Below are 17,686 nucleotides of genomic sequence, written 5' to 3' on the forward strand. Positions count from 1 at the left end.
TTTAAATTTTTATTGTTGGACATAAGACTGTAAAAACACCAGCAAATCAGCTCAAAGTGATTTTAATTTTGGAAATCTGTTTCAACGTATTCCCACGCATAATAGAGATACACAGTATGTGATATACAAATGTCAGCAAGGTTTGAAATGATTCTGCTTTAGACAAATATTATATCTGTTTGGGCTTCTTGACTTCAATTTGCAGTCTACAAATGATTTGTAATTATGTTCTGGCCCCGTGATCATCCGTAGTAGTGCACTACACAGACAATATGGTATCATTTGAGATGGAGCTAATGAAAAGAAAGGCTGAGTCAAGGACCAGGTCTAGCCCTGAGGTTTACGTGTGTAGGAGAGCCTTGAGCATGAAACGCTGCACAACTAACATTATTAAACATTCATTTATATCCTCTTCCTCCTCTAACTTCCTGGAACTCCCTGAGGGTGTCATACACAGTGGAAACCCCCCACTTCCAATTAGGCAACCCCTAAATATGTCTTACACAGGAAGCTAGAGATGCACGTGGAATCCTCCCAAAGAGAAGAAACACCATTGGTTATCATTTGCTTCCCATGTCAACTAATGTTAGTGGCACCATATCTTTGGGTGTTTTTACTAGTTTGTTTTCTTTCTAGAGTAAGTGGTGCATACAGTAACACAATGCATCAACAATAATGTCCTCAAACCATTTGTATATGTAACTGAGCCTGATACGCTGCTGAGTGAGTACTGGCTGAACATGAGAACCAAAAGACAGTGTGAGCTTCACAAAAAACTGTCTGAAGACATTGTTACTGACAAAGTTAAAACAGCAAAACACAAAAATTCAAAGGACTTTGTCTCCAAGTGGGGCCAATATTTTAGGCCTGTAAAACTGATTTAATGATTTGGGCTCCTCACATTCTGACTGCAGCACAGCAGACTACAGACTTGACTCACTGGGACTGAGTTGAAATGGAAGCCAGTCTGAAACTGTAACACTTCACCTATAGCCCCCAGTATTCTACCTTACTATTTAAGCTGTCAAAGACACATTCCACATGTCAAAAACAAAATAAAAAAGTGCTATATCAAAAAGAAATCAAATGCAATCAACTAATATCAGTATCTAACCTAAGGAAGGATTTATAACCGGAGGTTAAATTTGAGTGTTAGTTTTAACAACAAAAACATATTTAGCTATTTGTCACGTGTGCTCCCTCTCCGGCCTCTAGGTCACCAGGCTGCTTGTTAGGGCGCACACCTGTCACCAGCGTGAGGCGCATAATAATGACACTCACCTGGACTCCATCACCTCCTTGATTACCTGCCCTATATATGTCACTCCCTTTGGATTCTTCCCCAGTCGTCATTGTTTCTGTTCTATGTTTGTGCGCTGTTCGTGTTTGTTTTGTTCTTTTATTTATTAAATGTTTTCACTCCCTGCACTTGCTTCCCGACTTTCAGCGTACATCGTTACAATATTAGCCAAATGGTGTCAGATGTCGGCAGCTGTGACCTCATAACAAGAAAGATAAACAGTCTAGTGAGAATATGTGTATGTTGCTGTGGCAGCTCTACTTAATGGGCCATCACGGAGAGACGTGTTGACAAGGGCCTGAAACCTCTACTGGAGTACACATTGGCCTACGTACTGACAGTTTAAATAGCCTCTGAGGTACTGCTTAACCTGTCCAAAAATCAGCAAGGACCATTACTGACATCTGATCAGACATTAAAATGTCTTCATTATTAGGGCCATGTAACCTGCCTGACCAGGGAAAACTTAGGACCTAGTTAGTATCTTTGTCCCTGTTTTGTAGGGAAGAAGTGTGTCTAACCTACCAGGACAGTTTTGGTTGTGTGCTGTTCAGTTGTTGTATGTCTGGATTGATCGGTGGTAGAACGTGTGGACTTGGTCCTCTCCTCTTCGTGTCGATGAACCCAGCCTCTCAGGTTCTGAGCCAGACTAGAGGGGAAGAACCAATATTCAGTTAGAAATCATATTTTATTAACTTATTTTGATTGCCTGAAAGAAAATGTGCTTTCTATTCATCTTCGGAGTGAACTTGGTAGCCATATTGTATTTTATTATGACGGAATTTAAAAAACTTGATTTTCAGGGATTTTTCTATGTAAAAGCTGTTGAAGGCTGCTGCTGGCTTTCATACAGTATCCCTCTGAGATGGCGTGACGGTTTGAAAATTGGGTGGAGCTAAAGTGTGGGCCATCAGTTTTCATACTGAGCACCATCCATCTTGTCAGTCAACTGTGACGGCGTGAAAAGGACTGGTGAAGACTTTGGTTTGATGAGTGGTCCACGTGGATCACATTACAGTCTACTTAACAACGAGGAGGACAAAGTCTAGCTCTTCAGAGAGTACTGAGTGGACTCATTGATACTCAATTGAGGTAGCTATCACCGTGATTTCAATATGGAATTCAAATTCTGAAATCAATGTACCCAAGTCTTACCTAACCGGATGTTCTAATCTTGCTTTCATACTGGAAATATAGACAAGAAGGCTGGACGATTGAGGCTAAGTACAGATGTAAGATCTTAATGTGACCTATATTGTCACAGCAAAATATTCCTGCAGCAACTTGATTTGAACGTTTAGTCCATAATGTTAATTGAACGGTGGGGAGACTATTAGCTGGCCAAAGGTAGGCTACATGAAAAGTACAATATTGATAATATAACCGTGGGTTTTCAGTGAATATGTCAATCGCGAAGCTCACACTAAAAATTCTCAGCAAAAAAAAAAGTGATCAAATTAAGATCCTACAGTTGTAGAACCGAATTATCTGCTGGTAGAAGGCTACTGATCAGATTGACTTGGTTAGTACTGACCGGAGGGACTTGGTCCTGGAGACAGGAGAGTGGGAAGCTATCTCCTCTGGAGCATAGTCCTCCCACCTAGAGCACAGATAGATGGGGAGGGGGAGAAAGAGAGATGAGGAAAGGGAGGGGGAGAAAGAGAGATAACAGAAACAAAGGGGTAGATTGAGAGAAAGAGAGAGACAGGAAGCGAGGGAGACATTAATCTTCAACAACACATTCCCCTCCCTTCTGATCTCGTTGTGATTCAGCAGCTGATATGCTACAGGACCATGCTGCGGTACGTTGTGGGTTTTCCTTGTGGTCTATAGACCTTAATGCATTAACCGGAATACCAGTCACTTACTTTGGATGTCCCAGGTGTTCATTAGTTCTAAACGAGCATCTGGAACAAAAACTGTGCAGATGACTCAATAGACAAAACAACTTGATGAATGAAGTCATAAATTAAAGAACGAGTTGAGTTGATGAATGATGTCACGCCTGCTCCCGCTCTCCCTCCCTGGCGCTCGAGGGCGCCAGGCTGCCCAGCGTTACAAACTCCTGCCACCATCATTACGCACACCTGCTTCCCTTGTCACACGCATCAGCGATTCATTGGACTCACCTGGACTCAATCACCTGCTTTCATTACCTCCCCTATATCTGTCTGTTCCCGAGGTTGTTCCCTGACTTCAGCATATTGTCATGTCGTTTGTTCCCCGTTCTGACGCTGTTCCTGTTCTGTCACTTGTCTGTTCATTAAATGTGTACTCCCTGTACCTGCTGCTCATCTCCAGCATCGGTTCTTACAGATGTCATAAATGAAAGGTGTTGAGTTTATGAACAAAGTCATAATTAAAGAAGGGGTTGAGCTGATTAATGATGTCAAACTAAACGGTTTGAGTTAATAAGTTTTACGGAGTTCTGCTCAGTCAGCTGCAACAATAACCAGCAGAGCCAGTGGGATCTTCACACACACAAACGCAGGTAGGCACAGACACACACAGCAGGAGCAGAGAGGTTGGACTGGATTTCTCCCGGGAATAGTTAGATAAATGGTCTGTTCCTGAAATCTGTGTGGAACATCCACTTGTCCGGATGAGCCCTGTGCTCCAGATCAGAAGAAAAGGAGAAAAGGGCATTAAAATGGCCCATAAGCCAAAAAGGAGGAGTCCACACACATTGTGCTGGTGAACATATACTTTGATGATATTCAGTATTGTGTTCTATAGCCTGGGCCCAGATGACCAAACTACCGGTTACATAATGCTCCACTCCTTAAGTGGTCTCTCTCAGTGGGAGACTATGTAACCTTCTCCAAGCCTTCCAGTTAGACTACTGCTGTACTACCACAAGGTATTTGTAGTGAAGTTATGTAGTACTTTGTCGCAGAGAGCTGGACACATGGGGACAACCGGTGGTGAGCCAAGAGTTTATAAAGAGTCTATCAATCTGGATATCAATAGATTGTTTGCAGGAGTGACATAGAGGAGGACTCATCCACGGCACAGCGCATCCTTCCTGCAAACATGTCTGTCATATCTTAAGGCCTCTGTTGTGTGCTTTGTATCACTCGTGCCAAAATAAATACTCAGTCAACTATATGACTTGTACACAGCAAGGTCATAATCTTTGACTGAGTGAGATACAGATGTAGGATCTTCATTTCATCACTATTTTGTTTTTAAGAATTAAATGCAAACTTGTAGTGTATTTCTCATTTCCACGTAGAAATGTTTCTTGATTTGCCCAAACAAAAAATTATTAACCCCCTACAAAAATGTCCATAAATTATAATCCACATAATAATTCAGATTTCCTGTTGATGCAGGATTGTTTTTCTGCTGTTGCAAACTGTCTCAAATTAAGATCCTACAGCTGCACACACACACAACACGAGTATAACTAGTGCTGAAATTATACACGGATGTTAAAGAGGAAACTTGCGAGACAACATTAGTTTGAGTTTGCCAAATTGGTTCAAATGAAACTGCACACTAAAAAGAGACGCCACAAGTAATACTATTATATTGTGCTCTGCTTGCAACGCTCCTATTCAACACAGTGATTTTTCACCACAGAATAATGAGTCTAAATAAGGTAACTATAGGAGTCCTGTATAAGCTTTTGGCAAGCCCCGGCACATTTACATGGATGTCGAATTACTGTAATATTGATGAATGTGCACGGTCCCCTATAAATAAATAAATGGATGTAAATATTGTCACCAAGATAAAATTAAATCTTTCCATTCCAACAAAGAAAACAGGTCTGGAAATAGATGCTTAGTCAAACTGAAACAACCGGCCAATTCCTCTACAGTTCTGGTTCCCTGGACAGAATTCCCAACAGAAGTTCTCTTGGATGGATCCAATTCTCCTCCAGAAGCCAACACTTGAGGGTACCCACTTCTCTTTAATGTCCTTCTTAAAACACAAAATATTCTTCCTGGTTTGTGAGCATTTTGCAAAGGCAAAGATGTGACTTTAAAGCCTATCAATCCAAGCCTGTGCCTAACTCTAATGCACCGATGTGTAAATAGACTTGTTAATCAGAAGTCAGTGAGAGATTTAGCAGAAACCATTGGATCTCCTTGTTACATAGCGCTGCACCAAAGCAAGTAGGCCCCCCCCCCCGCCCTCTCGCTCTCCCTCCCTCAGTCCGTCCGTCCGTCTGTCCGTGTGTGCATACAGTACACAGCATTATATATATATTGGGCCAGAAACTCTCGAGGACCCTCATGTTCTTGTTGTGGTAATTACCTGTCCTGGGATTGGTGGGATTGTGGGTACTGGGCGTCCATCGGCTCCAATGGGGACTGGGGGGCTGATGTTTCCTCCCCTCTCCTCTGTTGTTGGTCGGGGGAGAAGCTGAGCAGATGTCGGCTGCTTTGTGGCGTCCCCATGGACAGACTGGAGCTGGGCTCTGACTCCCACACACTGAGACCAGAGGGACAGGGTCTTCAGTTACACAAGCCAGGCCAAACACGGCAAGAACAACATGGACTAACACACACATGTTCAAGAACATTAGAGCATTACAGACTTTAGAGCATTTCCCTTTGAGGACCGAATCGTTCTGCAGTGAATCAGTCACACACAAACACGCATTCACATACAATGGTGGCTAAAGCCATTACAAAGATCAAAAAAAGTTTCCAATTTCACAAATTGATGGTAGTGTTTAATTTGCTATAAATCCATAAAGGCTCTTCAAATCATTTTCTCAAAAAGTTAAAATGTTTTATCAAAAAGGTCAAAATGCACACAAGCTTGAAACAAGCAAGACGGGTATTGAAGACAAGAAGAAGAGTAATCACAACAACAGGTCAGGAAGTAGAGGATTGGTCATTGTGGCCAGACTACAGACTTAAAACCACACAGAGACTTCACCTGGCTTAGGAGAGGCATGACTTACATCCGTCGTGTGTGAACAAAATCAAAGATTTTAATTTACGCTCTAGGCTAAATTTGAAATACTTTATCTGAATCCACAAATAACATTACATCAAGAAATGATTCAAACATTTCAAAGTTATTGGATACAAGGGCACTTTAGGATATAAAAAGTACCTTCTCCACCCAGCTAGGCTGCCCATAACTGCTGAAACAGAGCAGTAACTTGCCAGTTTCTTTGCCTTAGTCTTATACAGGCCTGCAATCTGAAGGCCACATACCGTAAGCCTAGGTATACACACAGACACACACAAGCATATACACACACGTACGCACACTTGCACACGCACACACACAGAAGAGGATAAACTTGTGGCCTCCTACTCGAGCCAAAACAATACGAGACCCCGTAAGATTTGACAGAGGTACTCACAACACAATGTCAAACAGTGGTCAAAATCTTGTGCAGTAGCATCAGATGAAAACACACCCCATCAAATAAAACACACCCCTAACCAATGCCTTTTTCAAAATGCCTGGAAATGAATCCAAACGTGTGAGTGACAAAAGATAAACCCAGCAGGACCTTAATAATTGAAAAAACATTTGATATTGACTTGAGCTATGACTGGAAACATTAGCGAAAGTTCAGTCCCTGGCCAGGGTTTATTGAATCCTCTCAAAGGAACATGTCCAATCGGAACGGAGTGATAGAATACATTTGGAGTCTATAAATAAGCACGTATGTGCAGCTGATCTCCAGGTTTCATTTCCGAACCGGCCGGTGTGAAAGGGAACCAACGCTCCCCCCATTCCTAGTTCTGAAATTCTGGGAAGCCTGAGCGTATGGAAAACTCAAGTGAGCCCTTCTCCTCTCCCGACTCTCAGCCAACTTTCCGAAGCCTTCCTCCGTGAGAAAAAAAGGCTTAGATTTGGCCCTTTTTCTGAGACATTGGGAGAAAACGCGTAATTTATACAGCATGTTAGTGAATTATCGGGCTCTGGACATGGCAAAGAGATGACTGACTGGCTGGCTGGCTGACATAAAAGCCCCCCATTGACAGACAGACAAAATGCTCACCTCAGGGGACCAGTGTTGAGCACGAAGAACACCAGGATGACCATGAGACACACAGCCCGTCTCTTTGGAGCAGTCACCTTTAGCACAGTGTTCTGTGAAGAAAAGTGCAGAAAAATTACCTGACTGGATCAGTACAAGCTCTGAACTGGCAACTGTATCAAATCATCCCAGATCAGTGATTATTGCACATCAAAGCAGCGAGAAATAGAAATGGATGAGTTCTACAGATGTAGGATCTTAATTTGAACCAGTTTGCTACAGCAGGAAAATAAAGCTGCAGCAACAGAAAATGTGAATTATTATGTGGATTAAGATTAAATGGACATTTTTATAGGGGTCAATATATTTTTTGTAAGGGAAAATGGAAATGACACACTTCAGAAGCCTTTTTAAACCTCAAATACACTACAAGTTTAGGAAAGTTCTCCTGCAATAGGGGGATCAAATTAAGAACTCACATCTGTATGAGTGGGTGATCTGGTGTCTGAAGTCAGTGCATATGTGAAAGCAGTGGAATGGAACACTCACTTTAACCTAAATAAATTCGTGTCAGATCAGTCATTGCTTCAGGAAGCGAGGAAGTAAGGATACGTTTGGAAAGTATTCACACAGGGGCCTTGTGTGTCTATCCCGGCTCACCTCAGTGAGCAGTCCGTCCAGCTGGGTTCTGAGGGATCCGTTTTCCACGAGCAGCCTCTGGTTCTCACACAGCGCCCCCTTGAGACGGGCCTCCAGGGCCTGCAGCGCCTCCTTCCTCCTCAGCCTAGACAGCGTGGCCGACTCACGGTTCTTCACCATCCTTTGCTGCCGCCGCTCCACACACACCTGGACAAGTGGAAAGGGAGGGATTGATCAAATAATGTGACTGACATGGTCATACAGAGATGCTTTTATAGGAAAGTTCAAAGTTCATACATATTTCAGCATGGATGTATGAGAAAATCAAACGCATACCACCAAGGTGTTGCAAATTCCACACATCAGCTGACTACTCCTACTCAGAATACATTAACAATTCAAAATGGATGTCCACAACACAGGAGAGCTTGAGGATTATATAATATGAGTACATTGGTATTGGCATGCAGATGATGTTGGCTGTAGGTTTACAAAACCAATCTGTTGACGTCAGCCATACCCGGCAGTAACACCTTTTGGTCGCCATCTTGTCTGCCCAGACAGAGCACCTGCAGTACGCAGCTCTAGCTACTTGTTTGTCTAACAGCACATATATGTAGTCACTTACTCCCTCAGTCACACCCAATAGGTGCAGCTGCTGAAAAAGATGGAAAAACTGACGCAGAATCAATTACAAGCTGATAATGACTCCAGCATGTTTCTGCAGAACAGACTTCACACACACACTGCCTTTTTCCATCTCTGAGTGGACTGAGAGCTGGATTAGTGGTGGGATTATTTAATGATAGCCATACATGGAGGGAGGGAAGGAGAGAGAGAGGGAGGGAGGGCATTATCAGAGTGAACTAAATTACCAAAAGAGGAACGTTCTTGCAATGTTTTAGGTGATAAAATAAACAACTTTATGAGTAACAATGCACATTTAAAACAGCATCAGTTCCATCTCATTTATATAGCAGACAGCATTTGATTATGTCAATCCAGACCCATATATAGAGATTTATTCTATATCTAGACTAAGTCTCCACCTACTGGGCAAAAACTGGTTGAATCAATGTTGTGTCCACGTCCGTTCAACCCAAACAATCAATGTGATGATGTTGAATCAACGTAAGGGCATTTAGTATTTTTTTGACCAAACTTTTAACCTAAATTCAATGACATGTTGATTATATATATATATTTTTTTTAAATTCACGTTAGTTCACAACTCAACCAAATGTATATCAAAACTAGACATTGAACATTCATAACACTGCCTAGCAGTAGCAGTTGACTAACATACATTCTGTTGTCCTCCAATGCCCTCTGAGACTAGTATTTCTACCACTGAGACCACAGGAGAACCCCGCTAAAGTCTACTGCTCCAGCTCTTTCACTGCTTTCTGCTCTGCTCTCTAAAATATCTGATAGCGTGGCTTTTGGAGCTATGCAAATTCAGACTACACTGTTTAATTTGGTCTCCATAGAAACAGATTCGATTCGGGGGGGGGGACCTGCCAGGTCCTGAGAAATCAAAAAGAGCATGTCTGGTTACCCAATGCTGGGGGAGTGGGGGATACACATCCTGCAAGGGGAAAGTCAACCCTGCCATTAAGCAACCACTGCATAGTCGACAGAACAAACCACCCCTCCTCCACAATGGTAGTCAGCAATCTGGCGCTTCACTGGCTCTGGTGTAAACTGGGAGTACGGGGAGCCTGAATAAGAGGCTGAAAATTAGTTTGATATGAAGCTATATGAATCGGCATATGAGTCTCTACTCTCTAGAGATGTAGACTGCTGTTGACTGCAGGTTTGTTGATGTTGCACTGTTGATGTTGCACTGATTGGGCGGTGGGGTGGAAAAGTCAGCAGTTTTTGTGCAGTGAGATAACATAAGGCTTGCAGAACCATGAAATTATTGTTTTACGGTGGAGAACTTGCCGTTGCAATGTTTATACAGTGCCTTTGTTTACAAACGCATGCACGCACACTTCTTAATCTGAGAATTGGCATCTACAGCACCTGAGAGGGATGTCTACCTGGTAGTCCTAAAGAATATGTTTTTAACAGTACCCAAAACCATTCAGGGATTTTATTTGATCACAGGAAAACGCTACTGATCCCTCAGCCTCCAGTATTTATGCTGCAGTAGTTTGTGTCGGGGGGCTAGGGTCAGTCTGTTATATCTGGAGTACTTCTGTCTTATCCGGTGTCCTGTGTGAATTTAAGTATGCTCTCTCTAATTCTCTCTCTCGGAGGAGGACCTGAGCCCTAGGACCATGCCTCAGGACTACCTCGCATGATGACTCCTTGCTGTCCCCAGTCCACCTGGCTGTGCTGCTGCTCCAGTTCCAACTGTTCTGCCTGCGGCTATGGAACCCTGACCTGTTCACCGGACGTGCTACCTGTCCCAGACCTGCTGTTTAACTCTCTAGAGACAGCAGGAGCGGTAAAGATTCTCTGAATGATCGGCTATGAAAAGCCAACTGACATTTACTCCTGAGGTGCTGACTTGTTAAACCCTCAACAACTACTGTGATTATTATTATTTAACCATGCTGGTCATTTATGAACATTTGAACTTCTTGGCCATGTTCTGTTAATCTCCACCCGGCACAGCCAGAAGAGGACTGGCCACCCCTCATAGCCTGGTTCCTCTCTAGGTTTCTTCCTAGGTTTTGGCCTTTCTAGGGAGTTTCCTAGCCACCGTGCTTCTACACCTGCATTGCTTGCCGTTTGGGGATTTAAACTGGGTTTCTGTACAGCACTTTGAGATATCAGCTGATGTAAGAAGGGCTATATAAATAAATTTGATACTACATACAGTAAATACCGAGATGCGAGTTTGATTGAATTGAGCGATCAAGTCATCATACTGTACCCTGACTTACTGTACATTCGGAAAGTATTCAGACCCCTTGAATTTTTCCACATTTTGTTCAGTTACAGCTTGTTCTTTTCTCATCAATCTACACACAATACCGCATAATGACATAGTAAAACAGTTGTTGTTTTTTGTAAATTACAAATAAAAAACAGAAATACCTTATTTACATAAGTATTCAGAACCTTTGCTATGAGATTCAAAATTAAGGTCAGGTGAATCCTGTTTCCATTGATCAAGTTGTAGAAACATCTCAAGCATGATTGGAGTCCACTTGTGGTAAATTCAACTGATTGGACATGATTTAGAAAAGGCACACACCTGTCTATATAAGGTCCCACAGTTGACAGTGCATGTCAGAGCAAAAACCAAGCCACGAGGTCAAAGGATTGTCCGTAGAGCTCAAGGACAGGATTGGGTCAAGGCACAGATCTGGGGAAGGGTACCAAAACATTTCTGCAGCATTGAAGGTCCCCAAGAACACAGTGGCTTCCATCATTCTTAATTGGAAGAAGTTTGGAACCACTAAGACTCTTCCTAGAGCTGGCCGCCCATCCAAACTGAGTGATCGGGGGAGAAAGGCCTTGGTCAGTGAGATGACAAAAGAACCCGATGGTCACTCTGACAGAGCTCCTCTGTGGAGATGGGAGAACCTTCCAGAGGGACAACCATCTCGGCAGCACTCTACCATTCAGGCCTTTATAGTAGAGTGGCCACATGGAAGCCACTCTTCAGTAAAAGGCACATGACAGCCCTGCTTGGAGCTTGCTAAAGGACTCTCAGAAAATGAGAAACGCGATTCTCTGGTCTGATGAAATCAAGATTGAACTCTTTGGCCTGAATGCCAAGCATCACTTCTGGAGGAAACCTGGTACCAACCCTACGGTGAAGCATGGTGGTGGCAGCATCATGCTGTGGGGATGTTTTTCAGCAGCAGGGACAGGGAGACTAGTCAGAATCGAGGGAAAGATGAACCGAGCATCGCTGCAAAAGATCCTTGATGAAAACCTGCTCCAGAGTGCTCAGAACCTCAAGACTGGGGCGAAGGTTCACCTTCAACAGGACAAGCACACAGCCAAGACAACGCAGGAGTAGCGTCGGGACAAGTCTCTGAATGTCCTTGAGTGGCCCAGGCAGAGCCTAGACTTGAACCCAATCGAACATCTCTGGAGACACCTGAAAATAGCTGTGCAGCAACACTCCCCAGCCAACCTGACAAAGCTTGAGAGGAACTACATAGAAGGAAGGGAGAACCTCCCCAAATACAAGTTTGCCAAGCTTGTAGCTTCATTCCCAAGAAGACTCAAGGCTGTATTTGCTGCCAAAGTTGCTTCAAAGTACTGAGTAAAGTAGACATGTGATATTTCAGTGTTTTACTTTTAATAAACTTGCAAAAAAATCTAAAACCTGTTTTTGCTTTGTCATTATTGGGTATTGTGTGTAGATTGATGAGGGACATTTAATCAATTTTAGAATAATGCTGTAATGTAACCAAATGTAGAAAAGGTCAAGGGGTCTGAATACTTTCCGAATGCACTGTAAACTGTATTTTTTCAAAGACAGTGAATTATATTCAAAATCCAACAAAGGTTCTCCACCACCATGAGCCATACAAATGATCCATCTATTCCTACTGTACTTGTCTGTTTGTTTTTCGGTGCAGCTAAGCCAGTGATACAACTACAGTACATCACAACAGGGAACATGGATTCGGGCAGTGAGAGGTGATGTCACAGGTTTGATGTGTAAGATCTGCTGAGGTAAAGGGTTTCATGGAAAACATCCAATAGACACTAGACAATTACATTTTGATAAGTTAGCAGACGCTCAAATCCAGAGGTTAGCATTTTTCGTAATGAATCTTGTTCGAGGCAGGTCTGTAAAGTGGTCACTAGCTAGCACAGCCACAAAATCATACCATCTGATTTTAACCCTAACCAAACTGCTAAATCTAATGCCTAACCCCAATCTTAAATTAAATATTTTTACAATAGACAATTTTGACTTTGTAGCTGGTATATACAGTTGAAGTTGAAAGTTTACATACCCCTAGCCAAATACATTTAAACTCAGTTTAACCCCTCGACAACATTCTGCTGAAAAGGCAGAGCGCAAAATTCAAAAATATGTTTTTGAAATATGTAACTTTCATACATTCACAAGTGCAATACACCAAATTAAAGCTTCTTGTTAATCTACCCATCGTGTCCGATTTCAAAAAGCCATTTTCCAGCCAAAGAGAGGAGTCACAAAAAGCAGAAATAGAGTTCAAATTAAACACTAACCTTTGATGATCTTCATCAGATGGCACTCATATGACTTCATGTTACACAATACATGTATGTTTTGTTCAATAAAGTTCATATTTATATCCAAAAATCTCAGTTTACATTGGCGCTTTATGGTCAGTAATGTTGTGCCTCGAAAATATCTGGTGAATATTCAGAGAGCCACATCAATTTACAGAAATACTCATGATAAACTTTGATAAAAGATACAAGTGTTATGCACAGAATTATAGATATACTTCTCCTTAATGCAACCACTGTGTCAGATTTCAAAAAAGCTTTACGGAAAAAGCAAACCATGAAATAATCTGAGTACGACGCTCAAACACAAAAACAAGCCATGCAGATACCCGCCATGTTGTGGAGTCAGAAATAGCGTTATAAATATTCACTTACCTTTGATGATCTTCATCAGAATGCACTCCCAGGAATCCCAGTTCCACAATAAATGTTTGTTTTGTTCGAAAAAGTCCATCATTTATGTCCAAATACCTCCTTTTGTTAGCGCGTTTGGTAAACAAATCCAAACTCACAAGGCGCAGGCTAGTGCAGGCGAAAGTTCAGACGAAAAGTTCAAAAAGTTATATTACAGTTCCTAGAAACATGTCAAACGATGTATAGAATTTATGTTTTAAACATAAATCTTCAATAATGTTCCAACCGGAGAATTCCTTTTTCTTTAGAATTGCAATGGAACACAGGTCGGTCTCACGTGTGCGCACGTGATCAGCTCATGGCACTCTGGCAGGCCTCTGGTTAAATCAGCTCTCATTCGCCCCCACTTCACAGTAGAAGCCTCAAACAAGGTTCTAAAGACTGTTGACATCTAGTGGAAACCTTAGGAAGTGCAATATGACTCCATAGACACTATATTCGATAGGCAATTAGTTGAAAAACTACAAACCTCAGATTTCCCACTTCCTGGTTGGATTTTTCTCAGGTTTTCACCTGCCATATGAGTTCTGTTATACTCAGACATCATTCAAACAGTTTTAGAAACTTCAGTGTTTTCTAGCCAATACTACTAATAATATGCATAATACGCACCTTCTGGGCCAGAGTAGCAGGAAGTTTACTCTGGGCACGCTTTTCATCCGAATGTGAAAATGCTGCCCTCTATCCCAAACAGGTTAAATTGTTTAACTTGGGTCAAACGTTTTGGATAGCCTTCCACAAGCTTCCCACAAAAGTTGGGTGAATTTTTGCCCATTCCTCCTGACAGAGCTGGTGTAACTGAGTCAGGTGTGTAGGCCTCCTTGCTCGCACATGCTTTTTCAGTTCTGCCCACAAATTTTCTATGGGATTGAGGTCAGTGCTTTGTGATGTTGTCCTTAAGCCATTTTGCCACATCTTTGGAAGTATGCTTGGGGTCATTGTCCATTTGGAAGACCCATTTGCGACCAAGCTTCCTGACTGATGTCTTGAGATGTTGCTTCAATATATCCACATACTTTACCCTTCCTCATGATTACATCTATTTGATGAAGTGCACCAGTCCCTCCTGCAGCAATGCACCCCACAACATGATGCTGCCACCCCCGTGCTTCACGGTTGGGATGGTTTTCCATCGGCTTGCAAGCCTCCCCCTTTTTCCTCCAAACATAACGATGGTCATTATGACCAAACAGTTCCATTTTTGTTTCATCAGACCAGAGGACATTTCTCCAAAAAGTACGACCTTTGTCCCCATGTGCAGTTGCAAACCGTAGTCTGGCTTTTTTTTTATGGCGGATGTGGAGCAGTGGCTTCTTCCTTGCTAAGTGGCCTTTCAGGTTATGTCGATATGGGACTCGTTTTACTGTGGATATAGATATTTCGTACCTGTTTCCTTGAGCATCTTCACAAGGTCCTTTGCTGTTGTTCTGGGATTGATTTGCACTTTTCGCACCAAAGTACGTTCATCTCTAGGAGACGGAATGTTTCTCCTTCCTGAGCCGTGTGACGGCTGCGTCGTCCCATGGTGTTTATACTTGCGTACTATTGTTTGTACAGATGAATGTGGAACCTTCAGGCATTTGGAAATTGCTCCCAAGGATGAACCAGACTTCACCTTCAATTGACTCAAATGATGTCAATTAGCCTATCAGAAGCTTCTAAAGGCATGACATCATTTTCTGGAATTTTCCAAGCTGTCTAAAGGCACAGTCAACTTAGTGTATGTAAACTTCTGACCCACTGGAATTGTGATACAGTGAATTATAAGGGAAACAATCTGTCTGTAAACAATTGTTGGAAAAATTACTTGTGTCATGCATAAAGTAGATGTCCTAACCAACTTGCCAAAACTCTAGTTTGTTAACAACAAATTTGTGGAGTGGTTGAAAAACTAGTTTTAATGACTCCAACCTAAGTGTATGTAAACTTCCGACTTCAACTGTATCTATAGGGAAATCGCTAAATTCTTCCTCCAGGACAAGACTCATGATCCTTAACGTCAACCTACTCGACATACAGTCAGACTGCATAATGGAGTTCAAAATAATCACTGTTCAGTAGCTGTTACCAGTCTACAACAAATGGTTGGTAAGAGTCCACCGGAATTGAGAGTGGTAAAACTACATTGGTCCTACATAGATTTAGCATCGCAAGCTGCCTAATCTGGCAAGCAGGGGTAATCAGTCTGGTATTTACGAGGCTAAAACAGATTACTGAATAGCTCTAAAACTATGCCATGCAGTCATGTGTGATAGGATAAGTAACAGAAAAAGTCTGTGAAAGTCTATGATTGGCTGTGAATATATCAGTGCTAAGGGGTGTTATTAGGTACGAGGCAAAGCCAGAAGCCACTGTCATGTTTTACCAGTGATGTCCATGATTGTTTTATCTCCTCTTTGGTTTGACAGAAAGATAAATCACCCATCATCCTATGGGCCTCCTCCGCCCTTGGGAACAGACAGATTGGGTCTTTTGAAAGTCCTTTCAGACACTATGCCCTGCTAAGGTTCCCACGGGGGTTAAAGGTCAAACATAATTCATTACCAGCCAGACGTCAGTCCCCTGGGACTGGACAAGGAAGACTATGACCTCTTCTCCCTGGCCTGATGGTTGGTCCGTTATCGTAAACAAACAACTTCCTCACATATGCGGATGCACACCCACACACACCCAGGCACACCCACACACAGGCACACCCACACACAGGCACACCCACACACAAGCCATCCTTGTCTTCTAGAAAGGTGACAAGCCACATGACACAGCAAAATGCTTATCTTTCAAAGAAACTTCCCAGCACTAAATTGTTGCCATCACAGTAATGAAGCTTTGGAGATGGCTAATGCTTCTAACACAGAGACTCAAAGAAGTTCTGGAATCAAACAGAATTTTATGGGGGGTGGTTTGCTCACAGCTCTTTTTGTGCAACCGTGAGTGAGATTGCCATTCCAGTTGATCTAATCTGTTGTGTTATGCCATCACATTCTAACCACAGTGACCTTGTGGTTAGAATGTCTGCCCTGAGATTGGAAGGTTAGGAGTTCAATCCTTGGCTGAGTCATACCAAAAACTGTACAAATGAGACCTGGTACTATGCTTAGCTCTGCGATAGACTAGCGTCCTGTCCAGGTGGTCTACATCAAGCTGTCTCACGGTACAGAAACAGGACTCATTCCTGCTCGCACCTCGTTACTTACTTACTTCCTGCTCGTTACTTACTTATGGCCAGTGATGGTATCTTGTCAATTGAGAGCTGTGTAGAGAGAGCTAGCACACTTAACCATATAATATATCTGACCAAAAAAAAATAACCCTGTATGGTTCTTCAAAAGGTTCCTTGTAGAACCTTTGATTAAATTTTCAATAAAGGTTCTATAAAGAGCCATTCAAACCCTTTTTGGTGCTATATGGAACCTTTTTTTAAATAGTAATTTATAGAACCTTAGGAAAGGGTTCTTAATAGCACCACAAAGGTTCCATTTAGAACCGTATGAGCATGGTTCTTTGTAGAACCTTCAAAAAAGGATTATATCGTTACGAGCCAAAGAACCCTTATTTTGGCACTATATAGAACCATTTGTTTTTATAGTGTATAGCTCTTAGATATCGAGGCGGAAAAAAAACACTTTCACTGCAATTAGAGACTAAAGTAATAACATTTTCTGAGGTTGTCTAAGAGTTCAGCCAAGGTCATGATGCAGCCTGAAAATAGCACTGTCATATTGAGAAAGTAGGAAATAATTATGAAATTATGTTTTCTTTGTTGACTGTTTTATGTCGGGCTACCATATCAATATTTCAATTTCATATTTTTCCAGCAAAGTTTGAAAAAGTAGTAAACTTCTAGAACTGATTACAAGCTGTTAACAAACTGACTGAGCCAACACAACTCTACATTTATTACTAGGGCTACTGTGTCAAATGTTTTTGCCAAGCTCTACCACAGTAAAACCCAAATAGCGTAGCATTAATTAAAAGAGATTTTATTGGAGAAACCTCTGCCTCAAAACAATAAGATAATATTTTTATTCTTCTAATGTTGGCTTATCCACTCCACTCTCTTCAATTTGAGAAAAGTCCAATAATAGTATTGCACGTAACACAGTGCTACATATGGTCCTAAACAATGATCAACCGTTATGTGTTATTATTCCTTCAAGACAAGGCTAAATAAA

At 42.0% G+C, this 17,686-nt stretch overlaps 1 protein-coding gene across 9 annotated transcripts in view; it reads right to left on the reverse strand.

The window, feature by feature from the left end:
* Positions 1-17,686, reverse strand: part of LOC110508857 (cyclic AMP-dependent transcription factor ATF-6 alpha) — a 47,596-nt gene that overhangs the window by 14,777 nt on the left and 15,133 nt on the right. For all 9 annotated transcript variants that reach the window (XM_036966327.1, XM_036966328.1, XM_036966324.1 and 6 more), the window contains 5 exons: positions 7,920-8,105; positions 7,281-7,372; positions 5,567-5,743; positions 2,835-2,900; positions 1,826-1,949 (listed from right to left, as the gene is read on the reverse strand). In XM_036966327.1, the coding sequence (XP_036822222.1) occupies positions 1,826-1,949; positions 2,835-2,900; positions 5,567-5,743; positions 7,281-7,372; positions 7,920-8,105 (645 nt within the window). The remainder of the gene's footprint in view (positions 1-1,825; positions 1,950-2,834; positions 2,901-5,566; positions 5,744-7,280; positions 7,373-7,919; positions 8,106-17,686) is intronic.

This window comes from Oncorhynchus mykiss, chromosome 28, assembly GCF_013265735.2.
Source record: "Oncorhynchus mykiss isolate Arlee chromosome 28, USDA_OmykA_1.1, whole genome shotgun sequence".
Classification (NCBI taxonomy): Eukaryota; Metazoa; Chordata; class Actinopteri; order Salmoniformes; family Salmonidae; genus Oncorhynchus; species Oncorhynchus mykiss.